This window comes from Aquarana catesbeiana, linkage group LG01, assembly GCF_042186555.1.
Source record: "Aquarana catesbeiana isolate 2022-GZ linkage group LG01, ASM4218655v1, whole genome shotgun sequence".
In the NCBI taxonomy this organism is placed as follows: domain Eukaryota; kingdom Metazoa; phylum Chordata; class Amphibia; order Anura; family Ranidae; genus Aquarana; species Aquarana catesbeiana.
In genome coordinates, this window is record NC_133324.1 from 260,868,077 (window position 1) to 260,891,910 (window position 23,834).

At 42.3% G+C, this 23,834-nt stretch overlaps 1 protein-coding gene across 23 annotated transcripts in view; it reads right to left on the reverse strand.

Annotated features, from left to right (window-relative positions):
• Positions 1-17,625: 17,625 nt before the first annotated feature.
• The window catches only part of RIMBP2 (RIMS binding protein 2), an 883,237-nt gene continuing 877,028 nt past the window's right edge, over positions 17,626-23,834 (reverse strand). For 16 of the 23 annotated variants that reach the window (XM_073628097.1, XM_073628121.1, XM_073628271.1 and 13 more), the window contains one exon: positions 17,626-17,896. In XM_073628097.1, the coding sequence (XP_073484198.1) occupies positions 17,708-17,896 (189 nt within the window). In that variant the 3' untranslated portion in view covers positions 17,626-17,707. Of the gene's footprint in view, positions 17,897-19,104; positions 19,152-23,834 lie in introns of all 23 variants that reach the window. The other 7 variants (XM_073628262.1, XM_073628172.1, XM_073628146.1 and 4 more) reach the window with 2 other exon arrangements.

Genomic DNA, 23,834 nt, shown 5'->3' on the forward strand with positions numbered 1-23,834 from the left:
GTATTGTGGTGTCGGCTACTTATGAGTTCCTGTATGTGGACGTGGGGAAGAATGGCCGGATGTCAGATGGTGGAGTCATCGCCCAGACGGAGTTCTACAGGCGTCTCCAGAATGGCAGCTTGGACTTGTCACCTCCAGAAGACAATGCGGAAGGACTCCCATTCCTCTTTGTTGCGGATGAAGCGTTTGCGCTGGGGGACCATCTTATGCGGCCATTCCCTATGAGGACCCTCACCCCGGACCAGAGGGTTTTTAATTACCGGCTGGCCAGAGCCAGAAGAGTGGTGGAGAACACGTTTGGAATCATGGGCAGCCGGTTCCGCCTATTTCTTACACCCATACACATGGCGGAGTACAAACTGAATCATATCATCCTGGCGTGCTGTTTTCTACACAACCTTTTTCGGCAACATTCTGCCAACTATGCTGGCTCAGTTGGGCCTGAGGCCGGAATTCCGAATGAACCAACCCTGATGGCACTTGAAAGTGTCCATCCTGGCTTGCCCCCCCTGAGTGCCCATGAGGTCCGTCTAAGATACCTTGAATACTTTGCGGGTAGGGGGGGCATCAATTTGCCAGACAATGTCTGAAACCTTTTTCAAATAAAAAAATCATTTTAACTACTAAAATCTTTGGTGACATTTACTGCTTGTGTTTCTTTTAGCTGACCCTGACAGAAATGTGGTGAGTCCTGAAAATGGCGTGATTGTGTAACATTGCAAAGCACTGTTGGGTGTTATTTACTAAAGGCAAAGACACTTTGCACTACAAGTGCACTTGAAACTGCACTTGTAGTGCAAAGTGGATTTTACCTTAGGAAATAACACCCATTGTCACAGAAAACCCCAATTAGAGCACAACTAAAGTTTTGGAGCGTTGAAACAATAATCCACACATTCTTGATTATCAATCTTTTTAATCCAGCACAATCACGTGCATTTGTAAAAGGTTTTTAAAACAAACCAACATGTTTGTTGTATAACAATTTTTTGGGGCACATTAGAAAAAGTAGAAATGTCCATTTAAGATAAAACAGGCATGTTTAAAACCAACAAGAAAGAACCAAATCTTGAACTTACAAAGTTCACATTTGTTAGAACTTGAAGGCAATATCAGACATGAGTATGTACAAACTGTGTTTGATATTGCGTTCAGATGGGGTGAGGTCACCCCAGGAAAAGCCAAATTTTGAAGATGCACACAAATTGACGAATGTCAACATGTGCTAGCTGCCATTACGGGGGGATCAAGGGACGTGTTTTGTGGGTGCAACCCCTTCCTCACAGCTACTTTATTATTGAGGAAGGGGTTGCATCCCCAAAACGCCTACATTGATCTCCCATGATGGCAGATAGCACATGTCGACACACTGTGTGCATCTTCAAAATTTGGCTTTTCGCAAATATGTCAAAAAATGGTATCAATTTTTAGATCACAAAAAACAAAGGGATTTGGATGGGTTTTAAATTCTCCCTAAAACATCAATGATGTTCTTCATTTTTTTTTTGAACATCATTGATGCTTTTCTGGATGTTTTCCAAGTCCCTATTACACCCCATGATCTCCCCGATCAGGATCTGTGCACTTTCAGAGGTGAAATGATCTGGATCCACAACATCACGATCACCTAAAAAAACAAAAACACACCATGTATTATAAATATAATAGATAAATATATATTATAAATATGCCGGCATCCATCTCTTACCTGAGCCTGTGGTTGCAGACACTCACCTGATGTGACAATTTCCACCACGTCTCCTTCCTCCTCCTCCTCCTCCTGTTGTGTTTGTGGGATCTCCACTTCTTCCAGAGGTGGGGGGTCTGTGGTCTCCTCGGATGAGGGGTGTCCTCCGAGTCTTTTATCCCCTATGTAAAAGCAAATAGGTATACTTAGCACACAGATATTTGATGGCAGAACTATAATTATGAAACATTGCTTGGAAGTGGGGTACAATTGTCTGTTTTGGCAGAGTTCCAAGATGTTGAAATTTTTTTGTCCTTTGTCAAGCTTGAATACTTACCTGTTTAGTACAAGCTTCACAGATGGAGTCACCCCTATAGTATACACTGGAGCACCTGTGTGGGCCCCCTAATAAAAAGGGTGTTCTGGTGTCCCACACTAGTGCTCCAGCGTCCAGATGTGTAAACTGCTGCTGAGTGTCCTCTCCTTACACAGAATCTAGTTTGCATTTCATTCTAGTTACAACCCCATCTACACAACCAAATTATTTTCTGACAAGTAGGCCATAAAAAATGTTTTCAAATGCATATGGCCAAAACAATGGTGTTTTCTAGGCCGAACGAATAATAAAACATAAAGAATAGGAACACAGGACAACTACTTACTTTTTTGCAGCACTCTCCTGATCCTTCTGTACTGCTCGTGCTCCCTTAATTTGAGGTCCGACCACCGCTTCTTGAGCTGATCCTTGGATCGCCGTACCCTGAAATTCCGGTGCAGACTCTTGACCACTTTCGCCATGATCTTTCCAACATTGGGGTTGGGGTAAGGTCCATACTTCCCATCATAGTCGGCCTTCTTCAGGATGTTGAACATCTCCCCAAAGGACATATTTGATGCCTTAAATCGTCTCCTTCTGGATTGGGAGGTTTCAGGCTCCGGGCTTTCCTCCTCCTCATTGGTGTAATTATCAGACACCTGCTGTGTCTCCGCCATGTGCTCTTCCCCCACTGCGCCGAACGAGAAGGGGCAGGGAATAGACTAGAAAGAACGTCAGGGGTGGGCGGAGTTTCACGCATGCGCAGTGTCTATAAAGCGTAACACACGTGTGTAGTACGTACGATCTGTGAGCGGAGGAAGGAGTAACGGAGGTGCCAATCGTGATAGCGAAGGTAAGATTTAACATTGGGCCTATACTGCTTCCAAATTTAAGGCCTGTATTTGCACAAGTTTAGAAGACTTTAGGCTGACATTAGGGTTTGTCTTGTGTTGTGTCTTGCAGTTAAAATGGATATCTTGAAGGATAATGACTTAATGCCAATCTTCGTTGATATGTTCAGGGAGCTGCCTTGTCTATGGAGCTGCCTTGTGTATGGCAGATAAACCATATATAAGAATCAAAGGGAAAGGCAGCGCTGGATAAATTGCTGCAATTTGTGAAGACGGTGATTCCCACAGCAGACATCACCTATTTGAAGATCCTAATTGGTGGCCTGAGGAGCACTTATCTAAGGGAGCACAAGAAGGTCCAGGATTCCCAGAGATCAGGAGCTGCAGATGACATTTATGTCCCCAGGCTGTGGTACTATGACAGACTGCATTTTCTGGCAGGTCAGACTGAACCCAGGCCAGCACTCTCCACTCTTCCTTCCACGCTTCCTTCCCCCCCAGCTGAGGCTTCTGACGCCCAACCTGGGCCTTCCAGGCAGCAACATGTGGAGTAGCCCAGCTTGAGCCAGGTATAGCATTCTTCTAAATATTTCTGGTTGTCCAATCAATGATGTTAAATAGATGTTAGTTTGGAGTACTAATTTAGGATTGTGATTGATGAAGCAAAAAATAAAACCATGTCCCTTTTTCATACACAGGGAAGTCTCAGCCAGGAGGTGGCTGGGCCAAGCAGGCTGCCTGATACCCAGGTCCTTCCCCTACACCTTCAAAGACAAAGTGGCAGGAAGAGGAGTAACCTGGAGGAGGCTGCCATAGGCCTATTTTGGAAGGCTACTGAGGCCCTCAGAACACCCCACACTGTGGAGGAGGACTTTGCTGACATAACTGCCTGCAGAATGATGCAGATGGAGGAGGGCCAATGACTCCTATGTGAGTTCTTAATTTTGGAAGCTCTAAATAAGGGGTTGAGGGGCCAAATCACATGTGCAACCCACATTTGTCACCTAACCCATAGTCCTCCTCCTCCAGGTCCTACTCCTCCTCCTGCCACATCTCCAACACCAGAGCCACAGCCGGGAAGGAAGACCAGAGAGTGATGACCCTGGGTTCAGTCTAGTCTGGCAAAATATGCAGCCTCTTGTAGTACCACAGCCTGGAAACATACATGTCATCTGCTGCTTTCATGATCTCTTGGACTTCTGGACCAGACTGGACTCCTCAGGCCACCAATTTTGCTGTAAAATAATTGATGTCTGCCCTGGGAGCCAAAGGCTTCGCCAATTTATGATGTTTATCCAGCGTTGCCTCCCTCTTTGTTTGGTTCTGAGCCCTTAATAAAGGAATTTTTGGTTCAATTATACTTACCTATGTGTGTTTCCTTTCAAAAAGGACAGTTTTTTGTGAGTAGGCAAGTACATTTCAAAAATACAATGTGAAATTAACAAGAGACACCAAACAATCTCCTTGAGAGTAAATAATACAAGATAAAAATGGTGTTGTGGTAACTTGACACACAAAAATATTCTGTAGTAAAAAAAAAACTAAAAAAAACACCAGCCTTAAAACAAATACAAACACCCCCCCCCCCCCCAAAAAAAAAAACATCAGATCAGCCTTGAAAAAAATACAAAAAAAAAAAAAAGATTTTTGGTCAGATGTGACAAATCAAAATATATTGAGGGAATCACAATAAATAATAAAGAAAGAAGTTTGTGAGAAGTCTGTGTGAACACATTGCAGCCTGACGAAAGTGCTCTATCCATTCCGAACGCTAATTTTACCAGACCCAGCTGTTCCGTGTCGGAATTTCTTCTGAGCATGCGTGGCACTTTGTGCGTCGGAGTTGTCCACACACGGTCGCAATTGACGCGATCGGATTTTGTTGTTGGAAAATTTTATAGCCTGCTCTCAAACTTTGTGTGTCAGAAAATCCGATGGAAAAAGGTACGATGGAGCCCACACACGGTCGGAATTTCCAACAACACGCTCTGATCACAAATTTTCCGTCTGAAAATCCGACTGTGTGTACGTGGCATTAGAATGCTGTAATGTTCACTTTGAATAAAATGCCCACGTTAAATCTAATTTTACCTGTTTTTCAGAATATACTTTCTCTCCTAAAAATGTCTCTGAAGAAGGGACATCGTCCTGAAACATGTTAGGCTCGTGGAGGAATCTGTATTCATTTTTGAATCTGTAGAAAATCCATTATATGCAACTTTTGCTCTGCACTAATGTTTTGTATAGACTGTTATCATGTTTTTATAAATGTGCTTTTTTAAGCACTTTTTCTAATAAATAATATGTTTTTATATTTAAAAAACTATGTTCGCATGTAAAGTCCCTTTATATAGGGGGGTACAAATGTTCCCTCTTTTTTGAGGGTCCCTTTTACAATCTTTATGGTTCCAAAATCAAACGGGGATGTCAGACCTATTCTAGATCCAATGGCGTCACTAAGGGGGGGCCAGAGGGGGCCCTGACCCCCCCCCCCAACATTGTGCTGTGCCCCACCATGTGCCCCCCCAATTGAAACAACTTTTGTTTCTTAAATGTATTGGGTGTCCCGCATCTTGCTTGGGTCACCGCGAGTGGACATAAGCTCTCCTGAAAGGCAGAGCATCCTGTCAGCTCCTGCGGGGGATTTCTCCCCCTCCCTCTGCTTGCTGACACTCTGCAATATGCGAGAGCAGCTCGCACAACCACGGCCAGCGATCTGCTCCATCCCCCTGCAACCTCATTGGCAGGGAGGAGAGAGACTTCAGGAAGGACGGACTCCACCAGCACAGGGGCGGGCAAGCCTCCCATTTCTGTATCTCAGTGACAGTTAAAAAGCAGACTGACTGCTCCCGTCCGTAGGACAGGAGAAATCAGCCTATAAATTCTAAGACTGGTCACTGCAGCTCTGTAAGAGTGTCTATGACACTCTTACACACAGCCCAGCAAACACATCCACCCCCCCCCCTCACTGACGGGAGATCAGAGAGGAATAAAGCTCTCCTCCTATCACCTCTGCTCCTCCTGTGTCTTCCCGCCCTGCCCACACTATCCCCGGTGTGCAGCTGTATCTGGAGAGAGGGGATGTGTGGGCGGGAAAATGAAAATCAGCAGCTGCAGAAGGCAGATTCCTCTGTGTGTGTGAATAATGCCTGTCTGATCCTGGACTGGTGAGTGCACACTCCAGTACACTGTAATAAATTAACTGTCCTTATCTCGATCTTCCTTGCTTCTCTCCCCCATCTGTCTCCCTCCCCCCTTGTGTTCTTTTAAGACCTTCACAAACTTGGATAGTACAGATTTCTTTCCTGCAGCCACAGATTGCAGGAAAGAAATTTGCATAATTCCCCCCATCAGCACAGTCAGTGGTGACAGGGGAATCCCTTCCACTGAACAATTGTATTCCCCCACAAACAGTGATTATCACTAGCAACCACTAGCGATAATCATAAGAGAATCTGGCAGGCTGGCTGTACCCAATTTGATCGATCAACTTGGTACAGTCTGCTCATTAATGGTTTAAGGGCCGGTTCACACTGGTGTGCTGTGCGAGATCGCATGTGATGTCCGTACAATGCGATTTCAGCCATACAGATAGTATGGCTGAAATCACATCGCATTCAGACTAAACTCGCACAGGACCCCTTTTTTTGTGCGCACCAGAATTGGAACGCATGGGTGTTCACACCTATGCAATCCGATTCATGTCCATACTGTCAGTTCGCAGTGTGATATGCGAGCTGAAATGGGGGTGTCATTAATGTTGTATGACACTCCCCAGCAGTTCGCATATGGCAGTGTGAACTGCCGTGCGATTCGGGTGCGATGTGGATCCGCAGGGTTCCCGCATTGCACTAGTGTGAACCCAGCCTTGATCTCAGCCAGTTCCTGATGAACTGGCTGAGATTTAAACTATCTATGGCTAATCTTAGCTCTTAGGCAGCCCATACATTGATCACTTTTTTCATTCAACTGTTAGGTTGAATGAAAAAAAAAAATGTTTCAATTCCCCCGTCTACACATTCTAGGTGGATGGGGGAATCCTCCCAGTGTGGACCTGTGGCAGAACTATCAGGGTTGCCGTCCTGTCCCGACTATTGACAGCGCTGGTCTCTGTCTCAATGGCAGCAGCATATTAGGACCCAGTGCTGATTACTTTATGGGGCTGATGGGCTCATGCATAGGAGGGTCAGCACAATTGGTTGTTAGAAATGGGCTCCTGTGTGTTTGAAATCCCACATGCCTGATCCCACCAGGAAGCCAGCACTGCACACCGCTAATCACAGGCAGGGAGACATTTCCGGGTTCACAGCTGCACAGATCAGGAAATGTCTGACTGCCTGTGATTATCAGTGTGGGCTTCCTGGCAGGATCGGGCACGTAGGATTTCAAACACACCCGAGCCCATCTCTTATAGTTGTAGACAGTTGAGCTCCCTGCAGGTTGCTTATCAGCAGTGGAGCCTTCTCCGATATGCTGATCAGGATGCAATCCAGGTGATGCTCCTAGTCAAATCCTAGTGTTAAATATGATAGTGAATTTATTGATCAAAGCCCACACCCTACACAGGCATGGAGCCCACATGGAGGCTGAACATACGGTTGCTTATACATATATATTTATTACATCTGACTGGGAACATCACCTGGATCACAGCCCGATCAGCATATCAACAGAGAAGGTTATACAGCATTACTGCTGCTAGGTGACCAGCTGGGGGCTCAGCTCTCTACAACTAATAGTGTCAGCCTTCCCCTGCATGTACCCATAATGTCACCAGCACTGGGTCCTAATAGACTTCCGCCACTGCCAAGGAGACAGACACCAGACCAGTGCTGTCAATAGCAGGGGCAGGACAGCAAGAGTTGGCCCCCCTACTTTTGTCCCTGTCCCCCCATCTGCCCCCCCCTAAATATGAAAGCTAGAGACGCCACTGTCTAGATCTAAAAGACCTGAATCAGTTCCTAAATATTCGTTATTTCCGCATGGAGTCAATCCTCTCAGTGGTTTCCAACCTTTAGGGAGGAGAATTTCTGGCATCGATAGACATCAAAGATGCATATTTACATATATTACATATTTATTTATTTTTCCCCGCTTAACAAAGGTTTCTAAGGTTTGCGGTGGAGCAGCGCCACTTCCAATTTGTGGCCCTACCTTTTCGGTCTTGCTACCGCACCTTGGGTGTTTACAAAGGTTCTAGCCCCGCCCCTGGCAAAGCTAAGGGCTGGAGGCATAGCAGTAACAGCCTATCTGGACGATTTGCTACTCGTAGAACAGTCCGTAGCACGCTTAGACCGCAATGTGCTCAGCACAGTGAAGTATTTAGAGTACCTAGGCTGAGTCCTCAATCTAGAAAAATCCTCCTTACAGCCACTAAAAAGGCTGGAATATTTGGGCATGGTCATAGACACAGGCCAAAGCCATAAAGGATTTGGTCCGAGTATTCAAAACAAGGAAAAATCTTTCCATTTGACTATGTATGAGGTTATTAGGGAAAATGGTAGCCTCATGCAAGGCTGTTCCTTATACCCAGTTTCACTCAAGACCTTTACAGAGCAGCATCCTATCTGCCTGGAATAAGAGAGTTCAAGCCTTGGATCTTCCAATGTGCCTGTCACCATGGGTACGCCAGAGCCTCAATTGGTGGTTACTAATCGAGAATCTACTGAAAGGAAAATCCTTTGTTCCAGTTACTTGGAAGGTCGTAACCACAGATGCCAGCCTTGTAGGCTGCGGAGCAGTTCTTGAAGAAGCCTCTTCCCAAGGAAGATGGTCCAGAGGGCCCTTGCCCATGAACATTCTGGAGATTCGGGCAATTCGTCTGGCCCTCAGGGCCTGGACTTGCAGGTTGCAAGGCTGTCCTGTCCGGGTACAGTCAGACAACGCTACAGCAGTGGCCTATATCAATCACCAAGGGGGCACCAGGAGTCTGGATGCCCAGAAGGAGGTAAATCACATTTTTGCTTGGGCAGAAAGACATGTCCCCTGCCTGTCTGCGGTCTTCATTCCAGGGGTAGAAAATTGGCAGGCGGATTTCCTGAGCCGCCAGTAGCTGTATCCATGAGAATGGTCTCCACACCCCAACATATTTTCGGCCATATGTCGGAAATGGAGTACCCCGGATTTAGACCTGTTGGCTTCTAGGTTCAACAAGAAACTGGACATCTTTGTGTCAAGAACAAGGGATCCGCTGGCACAAGGGTCAGATGCCTTAGCGATTCCGTGGGATCAGTACTTTCTGATCTATGCGTTCCCTCCAGTTCCGCTTCTCCTGTGATTCCTTCAGAGGGTCAAAAGGGAAGGGAAGCCGGTAATTCTGGTGACCTTGGTATGCAGAGATGGTAAAGATGGCAGAGGGAAGACCTTGGGTTCTTCTGCTACACCCAGATTTACTCTCACAGAGCCCAATATTCCATCCTGCCTTACGAAGTCTGAATTTGACGGTTTGGCTGTTGAGACCCACATCCTGAAGAGCTGTGGGTCCAGTCCTATCCACTCTGGTTAATGCTAGGAAGCCGGCCTCCAGGCTCATCTATTACAGAATCTGGAAGGCATATGTTTCCTGGTGTGAATCCAGGGGTGGCATCCTAGAAGGTATGCCATTAGCACGATTCTTGCCTATCTTCAATTAGGCGTAGAAATGAGGCTGGCCTTGAGCACTAGCAAGGGCCAGATCTCGGCCTTGTCGGTATTTTTTCAAAGACCGCTTGCCTCTCATTCCCTGATCCGGGCCTTTTTTCAAGGGGCACTGCGCTTGAATCCGCCAGTTAAGCCTTCCGTGTGCCCATGGGATTTAAATTTGGTTTTGTCTGTTTTACAGAAACAACCTTTTGAACCATTGCACCATGCTCCTTTGGTTCTTTTGACAAAGAAATAGTTTTTTCTTGTAGCCATATCCTCAGCTAGGAGGGTACCAGAATTAGGAGCTTTTTTATGTAAGGAGCCATATTTGTTTTTTCACGAAGACAGGGTGGTGTTGCGTCCTCACCCGACCTTTTTGCCTAAAGTGGTTTCAGGCTTCCATTTGAATCAAGATGTGGTCCTACCCTCTTTTTTTCCAGGTCCCTGGAGGAAAAGTTGTTACACTCTTTAGATGTTGTAAGAGCAGTCAAAATCTATTTGCAGGCAATGGCTCAGATACGAAAGACTGATTGTCTATTTATACTGCCAGAAGGCCCCAAAAAGGGCCAGACCGCGTCGAAGTCCACTATCTCTAGATGGATTTGACAGGTTATTATTCAGGCTTATGGTTTGAAGAAGAAAATTCTTCCTTTTCAGGTTAAAGCGCACTCGACTAGAGCAGTTAGTGCTTCTTGGGCAGTGCATCACCAGGCCTCCATGGCTCAGTTCTGCAAGGCTGCAACTTAATCTTCGGTCCATACATTCACTAGATTCTATCAGGTGGATGTAAGAGGGCATGAGGATGCCGCCTTCGGGCGCAGTGTGCAGTAGGCAGCAGTATAGGTCCTCACATCCGATGGCGGTCTGTGTTTCTGATCTGTGTCTCCCTCCCCTCAAATTTGGGCATTGCTCTGGGACATCCCACATAGTAATTATCAAAGGCTATGTGTCCCATGATGTATGAACAAGAAAATAGGATTTTTAAAACAGCTTACCTGTAAAATCCTTTTCTTGGTAGAACATCACAGGACACAGAGCTCCCGCCCCTCTTTGGGATTATACGTTGGGATACTTATTGCTTTGATACAAAACTGAGGTACTCTCCATATGGGAGGGGTAATATAGGGGAGGATTTCGCCTTGTAATTAGGGTTGCCAGTGTCCAATCACCTGATGGTGACTATCTAACCCACTTAGTAATTATCAAAGGCTCTGTGTCCCGTGATGTACTACCAAGAATGGGATTTTACAGGTAAGCTGTTTTAAAAATCCTATTATAATTTATTAAAATACAAGTATAATTATACAATTATATACAAAACTGGATTTACTGAGGATTAATATTTCACACACACAATCAAAGACATCAATACAATAGGAAGGTCATTTCTTTTACATTTCAAAGAGAAAACCCAGAAGGAGCTACAACCAACTATGAAAGGGTGATCAACCGTGCTTTAAAATATTAAATGCACGATTCACATACACAATTTCAACATATAACATAGACTATGTAGGAAATCTTTAGTAAATATGAATATCAAAACACAAGCAGTAAATATACTGCTATAATTTTGGGAGCAAAAGGGTTAGTCAGTATATTGAGTCTGTATCTCACTACTGCTTCAAGAGGGAAGGTGTGCAAAGTATGAAGAGCATAAATGGTAAGTTCCAGCAGCAAAGTCCAGCAATATGGGGCGTGGTCCACGGGCAACAACCTTCTCAATTGTCCGTGAAGTGTATCAGCAAGTGGGTGTGTGGTTCCATCCTGAGATATTAGATGCGCAACCAAAATAACCAATATGTGCAAAAAACAAATAAATGTACAAACCCTGTAGATAGGTGTAAAAGGTGCATATACATGTGCAAAATCAACAGATGTGTACAAAAGCAACACGTGAAATGTACATCAGCACACAAAAAATAATAACCTGTGCTAATTACTGAGCAAAAAAGGAAACAGGAAAAAACGTCCTTAAAAACAGGCACTTCAAGCGAAAGACACAGCCGCGGCTCAAGCCAGCTGTCTGGTGCACGGTGACGTCAGGTCCTCTGGCTCCACCCAACGCTGCGTTTCTCCGTACTAGGCATCAACAGGGAAAGGAGGCTAGCCTCCTTTCCCTGTTGATGCCTAGTACGGAGAAACGCAGTGTTGGCTAGCCTCCTTTCCCTGTTGATGCCTAGTACGGAGAAAGCGTTGGGTGGAGCTAGAGGACCTGACGTCACCACGCACCAGCCAGCTGGCTCAAGCCGCGGCTGTGTCTTTCACTTGAAGTGCCTGCTTTTGTTTGCTTGCTATAGATGTCAGTGGTTTACTATATGGAATAAAGGGACCTTGCATTTTAAACCCACTGCACTATGAAGCCCTCTTTCTTCCTTACATGATATACCTGTTGAAAGTATCCATGTCAATACGGGTCTCACTGAGCACATTGCAGCACTGTACATACCAGCGGAGGATAGGATCCAGATGGATGTTTGAAATTACCACCCTTGTCAGAGTGATATCTCCTGTCTGTGCCCATTAGATCGACGTAATAGAGATCCTACATTTCTGGTAAGCGGCCATCTGGCATTTTATTATTTCCTGCTGTCTTGTGGAACTGTGCTGTGAGAAGAAATCCTTGGTCTTCCCATTACAGGACTTACTTCTAATGAAATCCATTTAATATTTTATGGACATTTTTTCCTGTTTCATTTTTTGCTCAGTAATTAGCACAGGTTATTATTTTTTGTGTGCTGATGTACATTTCACTTGTTGCTTTTGTACACATCTGTTGAAATTGCACATGTGTATGCACCTTTTACAAATATCTACAGGGTTTGCACATTTGTTTGTTTTTTGCACATATTGGTTATTATTTTGGTTGCATGTCTAATTTTATTTTACACATGTTTTATAACTGAATATTCTCGTTTTTTCTCAGTTGCAGCACTGTCATATATAGTAATCCAACACACATCAATTTTTATATATTTTGTTCATTATTACCTTTTGGGGATAGCACGGATTACCCACGTTACACACCGTTCTGTTTAATAGGGTGGAGTACCATTGTTTGAATTAGTACCTCGTCCCCCTCGTGTTTACTATCTCATGATTAGTTGGTTCCAAACTTGGGCGGTAACTGTCCATTTCTCATCTGCCCACTAGTGGTCATGGCAGTTACATGATTGGAATTCTGATTGCCCTAAAATCGAATCTGGTATTATGAACTATATTTTAATATGTTTCATATTACGGTGATCACCCGCATTTATACTCATTTGTGCGCTGTCCCCATATTGTGGATTTTGTTTGTTATAGGGAAAATAATACCTGTGGTAATTACACTGTGAATGTCATGTATTCATGGGACAAAACAAACTCTTTCCCCATTTATCCCCAACATAATATTTGTGCCAACGTTCTTTTACAATATGATGGTAAGAATATCTCATGTCCTTTGTTTGATGGTGTCTTCTGAAATATTTGTGGTTTAATATATGAAAAACTTCAGTTTATGAATTATTCCTTTTAAAGATACAGTAGTACCTTGGATTACGAGCATAATTAATTCCAGAAGCATGCTTGTAATCCATAGTACTCGTATATCAAAGCGAGTTTCCCCATAGGAATCAATGGTAACTCTGATAATTTGTTACAGTGTCACTGCTAGTGTATGCAGTACCGCATGTGGCCAGAGGTAGGGGGCACCGGAGGCACTTGGGAACAGAGTGTTTCCGAGAGGCTCAGAGTGTCTCCAAGCTTCACCGACACCCCTGCAACCCTGGCCACATGCGGTACTGCACACCCCAACTAAATCGAGTCAGGATTTTTTTTTTAAAAACCAGCTCGTATTGCGAAACGCTCATAAACCGCGTTACTCGCAATCCGAGGTTTTATTGTTCCCTTGCAGTCTTATGTCAGTTTCATACTTTGTTATTTTCGGTGAATGACTTCTGGCACACGTTAATCCTTGTATGTAGCAAGCATAGTAATTTTATATATATATATATATCTATTTTGCTCACATATCGTTTGTAGTTTCTGTTTTAAACGTAGTAACTGGGTTTTATTTGGTGTATAATTAACCGTGTGGCTACATCTTTGTTTTGAGCAACAGCTAAGTCAACACTGGATTTCTCTGGGAAATATAGCTTCATCCTTGGAACAATGGGGTAAACAATTGACTTGGAGTTTTATTGTTATTAACTTAGTTTCTCCTATGGAGCTGTGATATCTTTATCCTGAATCTTCCTTGATCAAATACTTTTATTTACTGACCTCAAACATCAGATCATCTCAGCACTGTCAACTGGGGTTGAATGGTCACATAAGCCTGGAACTACATTTGCATTATTTAGGTTTGGTTACACAGGTGTCATTGTTCAAAGCCTGTTCTGTGTATTTCAAAAAATATGATTGGAATATTTGGGTTAATGTAGCTATTGTCAAGGATTATTTCTATATCTAGAAGGTGTGAGAAGCTTCTTCAAAGAAAATGTTCTGTAAGTCACCTATTTTATTATGATTTATACATTTTTATGTATCCATGGCATGACAATTTGAATGCCACAAGTCTATTCAGAAAGCCAGATTCCTTCTTTATTTCAAAGATAGAAGGAAGCTCCAGGTTCCATTTCCACTATTTTCAGGTGGATTTGCAATACTGTTGTTCAGATGTAAGTGTTAAAAGTGAAAGTCCCCCAATCCTGTCCAAGCTCACTTTACCAGGGCAATGGATGAGTCTTGGTTCTTTCACTACCATGCTTCTCTGTCTTGGGTTTGTGAGGCTGAGACTAGATATGGAACACAATTTAGGCATAGTATGTAGCAAGCAGCTCTTGTAGCTTTGTTTGTCATTTTGGTTGCTCCAGGTTCCCTTAGATTGTTGAGGTTGCATGCCACTCTGTTTTCTGAACTGCTTGGGGATGTTCCATGACTATAAAATGCTTTGTCTGTAAATTGACATTAAGCAAAATGTTTTATTGAACCTACCATAAACTTTCTCAGAGTCCATTTAGGGAAACACCCCCCTCCCCTATTGTATTAGTTATTGCCATTTTGGTGTTATTGATCAGGATGGAGTGTTAAAAGAGGGGGGTTAAGCCCCCCCGTAATAGAGGTATAATCCATTATTCATGAATGTGAAACAGTCCTGGAAAGTGATTTATGGTAAAAAAAGAACTTAAATTTTGTATAGTTTTGGTCAAAGTAGGGGCTTTTTTTGTCTGTTCAGTGGGGAGATTTCCCTGTCCTGTAGATAAAACTGGAAGTGAGAAGAATTACCCTATTAGACATTTGTCATGTTTTGGTGACACCCATAAAATGTATATTTTATCTTTAATGGTGACTTTAGTCAGACCTAACAGTTTGGGTGAACTTCACAAATTGGGACATAATAAAGACGCAAGGAAGCTCCAAACTTTCCCCAATTTATCTAAAGCTAAACAAAAGCATTTTGGCTATAGAAACATGTTAAATAATTATTTAAAGGCATTTTTTTATTAAAGTACCAAACATGTCATACTTACATGCTCTGTGCAGTGGTTCTGCACAGAGCAACCCCCAACCGCCTCTCCTCAGGTCCCCCACCACCACTGTCTGCTCCCCTTTAGTGTCTGCCCTCATGGCAAGCGTTTGCTCTGGGGGCAGACATTGCAGGCTTGCTCCAGAGTCGGGCTGTATGTGTCTATAGTGTGGCTTGATCCTACCCCCCGTTCCCTCCTCACTGGATTTAATTGACAGCAGCAGGAGCAAGTGGCTCCCGATGCTGTGTCTGAGCCTGTGAGAAGAGAGAGTGATCGCTGCTGCTCTCGGGCACAGCACTAGATCGAGAACAGTATTTAGGAGGGCTGGGGGAAGTGATCATGGAAGGTTTTTTTTTTTCACCAGAGAATGCGTAAAAGTGGTTGTAAACCTCAGATATGAAATATGAACATGAATCACGTCTGACAAGTTCTCCTGACACCAAGAGAAAAATGGTGACAGGAGGGAGCTTCAGCAGATTGACATCCTCAGTTCTGTTCCTGTGTGGAGGGAGATGTCTTTCCCTCTAATCAGATCTCGGGGCTGTCCTCATTGAGTTCTGCAGAGTGTAACTTCAGCTCTCCGCCGGTTGTAGAGAAGGGATTGCTGCACGGAGACCAGTACAACTTAGATAGGATCATCTCTGTGTATCGCCCGAGGCCAGTCACTTCACTGGTTATATGTAAGGGTTTACAACCACTTTTAAGTTAAATAATCTGTAGCCTTTAGAACCACTTTAAGCCAGAACCACATGTAAACAAACCACAGCAACATATGAAATACATGCCTCAGCAGATAATTCATATCATAACTACCAAAGAAAAAAAAGGTATCTCTATTATGAGTGCCCTTTGATGTGTCTACGTGGAGACTTCAATAAATCTACCCTGGAAGTTAAAAAGTAATCTACAGTACCTACCATGCATTGAGTGTATCAACCACAATGTAATCAGTGGTATAGTACTGGTAGCTTAAAGTGGGGGTGCAATTTGACTATTTTTTTTAGGGTTAAAATATGCCATGGAATTTCACCCAAGATTTAGAGTTCACTAAGTGGAGTCAATGCAGATACTGACATTTTCTGGCATGGTTTGAATGTTAACCACTTGCTGATCGCCCTATAGTACATTTACTGCTATAGTATTTCTGCCTGCATTTACTGCTATAGTATTTCTGCCTGCAGGGGGCACAGGCATGCCGACAGCAGGCTGCTTCCGCTGTGATAATTCACAGCACAAGCTAAACTACAAGTTTCGATGAGCCGATCTCCTGTAGGCTCTCACCGATCATCATGAGACATGAACAATGGAGATATGCAATGTAAACAAAGCATATCTCCTTTGTGATGGGGGGGACTGTCCGCTGCAGTGTCGCAGTTCTGCTAGAAGTCCCTGATCACTGCCAATACTAGTAAAAAAAATCCCTTAAACCTACCCCATAGTTTGTAGACACTATAACATTTGCAGAAACCAATCACTATATGCCTATTGCCATTTGTTTTGGTTTTTTTTTACCAAAAATGTAGCAGAATACATAATGTGGCAAAATTCATGAAGACATTTCATTATTTTACTTTTTTTTTATTGGATATATTTTATAGCAGAAAGTAAAAAAATATAGTTTTTTTTTTGGGGGGGGGGGGGGTTAAATGTCTGTCTTTTTTTGTTCAAAGCGCAAAAAATAGCCACAGAGGTGATCAAATACCACCAAAAAAGGCTTTATTTGTGGGAAAAAAGGACATCTATTTTATTTGTACAGCTTTGCATGACCGCGTTGTTAGTTAAAATAACGCAGTACCATATCACAAAAAATGGCCTGGTCAGGAAGGGGGGAAAACCTTCCAGAGGTCAAGTGGTTAAAGCTGGATTTAATAAAACTGACAAATTTGTGCAAAATATCAAATTTTATTTATATAAAATAATTTACACATCAAATGTACACATGCACACGCCCACACAACACTTTAATCACATTTAGGCCAATATTTGATTGAATTTTATAACTAGCACAATATATGTACACTTGAATACACTATGAGGGGAGCGTTTAGTTGTAAACCTTCATCTTACAAAACAAGGCAGTCTGAAAATCATGTATAAAGAGTAAAAACAACTTACAAATGGACTGTACTTATAAAATAGTAACAGGAATTTTTGCAGTGATGATACAGCCGAGGATGCCAATCTGAAATGTAGATGTGGTATCATCACATTAGGTTGTACTAATTATTGTTATTAATGTAAAGTGATTTACTTGGCTGTGAAGAATACCAGTTCATGACTGTGGATCATTCATAACAACAGACAAGGGCTGACTGGACTATACATGAAAATCAGAGAATATATTCTGGATTTCCCATTTCTGTAAAGGTTTAATTGGTCAGTGACCTCTTCAATCACAAATAATACAATTAGAATACGACTGGATGCACACAAAACCTACAAAGAATATAATCTGTACATCTATAGAACATTACAAATCATTGTGCATCAAGTAAGGCAAAAACATCAAGGCTGCGTATAAACTAGTAGCTTCAGTATTGGGCCAGCCATTGTTTTTGTACTTTAGGTTGTTACTCCTATAAGGGACAATATCACACATAAAGCCATCTTCCCAAGTTATTTTAAGCCAAATTGAGGATTTTAGGGTTCTCCTGTTATATGTTGCAATTTAAAACTGCAAGGATATAAATTACCTTACACTTATGTTTGCTCAGATAACTCATTTAACTGCCCCAAGTTTTTTTAATAGTTTTTTCCCTTTCGAGAGTAGACCTTTTTTCTTCTTTGAAGAGCGTTCTCTGCTCCTCATCGGACTCCCAGTGCCCATAGAAGATGGTGGGGACACAGAATGAAGATGAACGGTTGGAGAAGGTGCTCTTCTGGGTGTACTTGTGTTCTCAGAAGGGACCTATAGAGCAAATGACCCACAAAGTAAATACATTAAAATCTATGTTCAGCTGCCCATTCTTGCAATATTTACTTGCAGAGGAACACTTCCAAGAATTGCAAGAACTGAGTATGTTACCAGCATCTTTGGTGGGGAAGCCAAAGATCAGTTGGCAATTTCCCATGAGTTTGGCAAGCATGTGTGGTTTAACAAGTCAATATAGTGCTGTGGTACAGATCCCAGTTTGGACCCGTATTTGCATTCATTTTGGGAAAGACTTAGAGCAGAAACTAAATTTAATGTTGCTATTGGTAGATTAGAAGGGTAGTCACACAGCTAGACTAACTTGAGCCTTAATTAGAATCAATAAGATTAAAGCACCTCTTTCACATGCAAGTTTTCACATTAATCATTATTGTCACAGCACGTCAATAATGAAATCATAACCCTACCACTAGAGGCAATGATGTTTTTAAATGTTAAGTTTAATTAAAAAAAAAACTTGCTGCATCTCATATATTAATAAAGAGGACTCCAATCTTAATTTGATTCAAAATCAAGGTCAGTATCTAATACTTGGGAAAAAATGAATCAAACATCCCATTGGTACACACCTGAAGATACCATGGTTTGGTTGTATGTAGAGCATTGAGTAGCAGAGCTGTATGTTTCAGACCTGCATATTATACTCAAGGAGCATAGGTAACGTGCTCATAATGACATTCTTTATTCAAATTGATGCATAACTGCAAAGACATTTTGAAAACTTTTCATTTATTAGGAATAGATTCTGTAGAATTGCATTGAAACATACACCTCACAGATGGTTTTGCTTTAGATAACAGAAAATGACAATGATGTTTTCTCACATATGAGAAGCTTGTAACATTCATAATTACATGTATAAAGTTTTTATGTACCTTGAAACACTAAATTTTGATACCCACTGGCTTTAATTTCTCCCACACACTATAACACATTTGGGTGGGAAGGGGAGTTAAAGGTTGCTGATCAGGGAAGGTAAAGAACAGCACATGCATATTTCAAAAATAGTTATCAAACAAGGGTCAGTAACCATTGCCTAGGTGGTTTCAGTTAAAGGTATAAAAACTTTGTGCCTATGTTACAAACTTTTCTCATACATTGCTTTGTGTGCTTTGCCTTTTTTGAAGTTGTTCCTCCACTTGCTTTATAGAACAAACCAATGGTATCTTCAGTTGTTCACTTACGTGAAGGCTATACTGCCTCATTAAGGTGTGAAATGTACACTCTTCTTCTGTTCCAAAGTAGATGAGCAAGGACAAAACAGAAAATATAGCAGTGATGATACAAAAAAAAGTTAATGAAAAAAATAATTATAAAGTGGGTTTCAGTTAATTTTAAAACAAGATGACATTAAATGATGTAGTCCAATTATACCTTAATATCTAGGCATAACAAATGAACAATAATAGATATGTAATGCTAAGAACAACAGACATGTGTTTAACTTAAAAGTAAAATTTGCTATGATATGATCACTATTAGCTGTCACAGTCAACAAGTTAGTATCAGCATGGAACTTAGTTAAATAAAGGAATGTAAATTTGCCAGATGATTGTACCTTTTATGTGATCGACAGGCACAAAATGCAAACATAAACAACTTACTGTACTGTATAATAAAATATTTTTTTGAAATGTAATTTCTACATTTGGATCTTTGCTGAACCCTTCCTTTTACTACGGTCTGCTGCTTGCCATTTACTGGCCTTTGCAGTGAGAAGGCCCCACATGCCAGGCCTTCTAATTACATACTGGAACTACTATATACAGAGGGTGCCAGTATCCAGTCTCCTACCTGATAGTGCTTGCATAATTCTAGTCATGACACCAGCTGGACAGAGGAGGAGCAGTGTAGGATATTGAACCTATACAGAGACAAGTGTCCACTGACCAGCAATGCTATGTGGAGGGGGTTGGGGGTTTTTTTGTACTCGATAACCTCAATGATGGCAATCCATTCTTCCCTTTGATGCTAACCACGAGTCACCACTCCTCCCACTGACACCAATGGGACGCTATTCCACCCACTGACACCAATCTTGGTGCACTATTTTAGTGATGACATTATTCTTCTACCTGCTGACCACCCACACAAGGGAATTATTTACTCCATGTTCTGGCTCCTTAGCAGTCTTGACAGTGAACTGGTCCTTTGTTTATAAAGTTTAAGGATCCTCTCCTATAATCAACACCTAGGAAATGTAATCAAATGCATAGGTCAATTCCACTGCCATTTTAGGACTAACAGTATATTAAAGTGGTTGTAAAGGCTCAAGGTTTTTTTACCTTCATGTATTTGGGGCTCCTCTGTGCAAAACCACAGAGCAGGCAAGTATGACATGTTTGTTATTTTTAAGAAAAAAAAAACAGCCTTTAATATCACTTTAAAACAAAAAAAAAAACAACACTGTAAAGGAAGGATTTACACAAACAATGTAAGTATCCTATTTTATTGGTTACCTTGTGTAGTCAAATGTAGGGTTCTTTGTAGAACAGCCCATCTGTTTCTTTCCTAAATGGGCAGGCTTCATCCAAAGTTGGAAGACTGGATTTTAAGTAGTGAAGTATTGAAGTTCCCAATTAATCATTTTAGTTTAAGGTCACCCTATAATACCGCACTTTATCAGCAAGTGGCACTGCAAGTGATCTATGCAGCTGTCTCCACAAAAACAAACAGGACTGTTGGGAGGGATGGTTTCTTAGACCAACTAACACTCAATACTAAAAAATTCTTCCATCCACACAAACCAGGTGGGTGGTGGAATCCTCCCGCCAGGGCTTATTCTGACAGCAGCACCCACCACTGTCTGAATACACTGATCAGTGGCTGAAGCCATTTATTATCTGTAAACTTTTAGACATGTCCCTAGAACAGAAGTCAATAAAATAATTGACTTGTGTTAAACGAGGTAGGCTACATACTGATCAAAATTTTGAGTATTGAATGGCGGCATTACTCCTTGGCAATCCAATTTAAAGAGTAACCCCACTTTTATTGAGGAAAAAAACATTCCCCTCTTGGTGATCTATGTACATTACAAGAATTTTAACAAACCTTGTTGCAGATTCCTACATTTTGTTATTCTAAAAATATCCCTGTGTGTTTGTGTCCATGTGAAAAGTGTATCTAATGGGAGTATCTATATCATTTATATTTAGCCAGTTCTATGGACAACTGCCCATATCCACATCCTAAGTAATGACAGAATAGATATGAGAAAGGGAACCCCCTTCAAAAGGAAAGCAGGACTTTAGAGGATATGGCGTTGTCACTGAGGTGAGCACATGCACAATATTTATGGTAAAAAATGCATTTTATTGTTTAAAAACAACAGTTGAGTATAAAATCATGCAATGATATACAGACACGATAGCACAGTGGCATGTTCAAAATTGCAATGAATACATTGGTTGCTTCATTCGTACGTAGTAGTTCAACTCGTTTCGCAGAAATAGTTCTCTGCTTCTTCAGTGAACTTCAATGCATATCTAAAAGATTATCAGGTCAAAAAGAGGAAGCATATTATACTACATTTTTCTAAATCTATATATTGTCTTGTTAGAGCAGATAGGGGTATATGTTTACCAACTTCAACCACAGTACCCATATCTATGCCTCCTGATGTGAGAAGAGATAGGGACCATGAGACAACAGTTTGGCCCACGGGATACATCTTGGGACCAAATCTGATGGACATTGGACCACACAACCGAGGAAATAGTCTGCAACACCCACAGTGCTAAAATAGAAAAAATATACCCATATGTAACTATATATGAATCAGACTGAGACAGAAGTACAGTTAAATCACACTTGTTTAATAATAATAAAAAAAAGGTACAGATAGTCAAAACAGAGTTCAGGAACAGATAGTCAGTCAAGCTAAAATGTCAGGGAGCCAGAGATGAGCGTAGTAGAACAGCAGGCAGGATCTGGAGCCAGAAGGAATGTCAGCCAAGCAAGTATTTAACAGGAGAGTGTCTCTAGAGATGTGGCGAAGGCAGAGATCATCTGGAATGGACGGCTTAAGTAGGCAGGACTGACAAGCAGGATATCATCAACAGGTGAGTCACTGTGGAGAGATAGGAGCTTGCAATTAGCTGACAGCTGAGAGGCCAGGTTGAGAAGGAAGGGCTGAGCCCAGCCCTGACAGCTGTCCATGCAAGTGAAACAGGTCGTTGTAAGGCCTCATTCTCACAAGGCAGATCCGCTTCCACGGAGTCAGCCTTGGTCCGCCGGCTCAGCGGGAGATCTCCGCTGAGCCGGCGGATGACAGGTCCCTCTTTGCTTACTGAGCGGGGAGGGGCTTGTCCAGCGGGGCATCCGTCTGTTTATAGCGGGTCGGATGTCAGCGGACATGTCCCCGCTGGCATCTGTCGCTCCATAGACTAGCATAGAGTGCCCGTTCAGGTCCGCCGTCAAAACTGACAGGCGGACCTGAACGATCCGACCGTGTAAAAGGGGCCTAAGGCTTCAAAAAATGAAACAAATCCATCAGAGAGATAGCAGCAACATTAGGAGTGGCCAAATCAACTGTTTAGTACATTCTGAGGAAAGAACGCACTGGTGAGCTCAGCAACATAAAAAGGCCTGGATTTCCACGGAAGACAACAGTGGTGGATGATCGCAGGATCCTCTCTATGGTAAAGAAAAACCCATTCACAACATCCAGAAAGGTGAAGGACACTCCAGGAGGTGGGCGTATCATTGAAAGTCTAAAATCAAGAGAAGACTTCACAAGAGCAAATACAAAGGGTTCACCACAAGGTGCAAACCACTCATAAGCTTGAAGAATAGAAAAGCCAGAGCAGTTCTGGAAAATTATTTTGGATGGATGAAACTAAGATTAATCTGTAACAGAATGACGGGAAGAAAAAAGTGTGGAGGAGGCTTGGAACGGCTCATGATCCAAAGCACACAACATCATCTGTTAAACATGGTGGAGGCAGTGTGATGGCATGGGCATGCATGTCTTCCAGTGGCACTGGGTCATTGGTGTTTATTGATGATAAGACAGAAGCAGCCAGATTAATTCTGCAGTGTTTACAGATATACTGTCAGCCCAAATGCAGCAAAGTTGATTGGATGGTGCTTCACAGTACAGATGGACATTGATCCAAAACTGCAAAAGCAACCCAGGAGCTTTTGAATTAAAAAAGTGGAATATTCTGCAATGGCCGAGTCAGTCACCTGATCTCAACCCAATTGAGCATGCATTTCACTTGCTGAAGGCAGAAAGACCCACAAACAAAGAACAACTAAAGACAGCTTTGGTAACGTCCATAGGTTCCAGACTTCAGGCAGTCATTGCCAGTAAAGGATTCTCAACAAAATATTAAAAATGAACATTTTATTTATGATTATATTCATTTGTTCAATTACATTTGAGCCCCTTAAAATGGGGGGGACTGTGTATAAAAATGGTTGCAGTTCCTAAAATTTGTACTTGATATTTATGTTCAACCCCTTGAATTAAAGCTGAAAGCCTGCACTTCAAATTCATTTGGATTATTTTGTTTTAAACTTTGGTGGCATACGGAGCCAAAAGTATGACAATTGTCCAAATATATATGGACCTAACTGTATATATATAGTCCCACATTGGAAGTGCCTAGCTTATCAGTAAGATATGCGCATTTTTATTAAGGCCCCTTTCACACTGGGGCGGTAGGGGGCATCGGCGGTAAAACGGCGCTATATTTATAGCACGGCTATAGCCACGGTATAGCCGCACTGTCCAATTGATTTCAATGGGCAGGAGCGGTGAATACACCGCTCCAAAGAAGCGGCTGACAGGAGAGGAGACTGACTGTAAACACCCTCGGGCTTTCACACTGAACAAACAGCGGAGGCTGTTTAGGGGCGGTTTGTAGGCGCTATTTTTAGCGCAATAACGCCTGCAAACCGCCCCAGT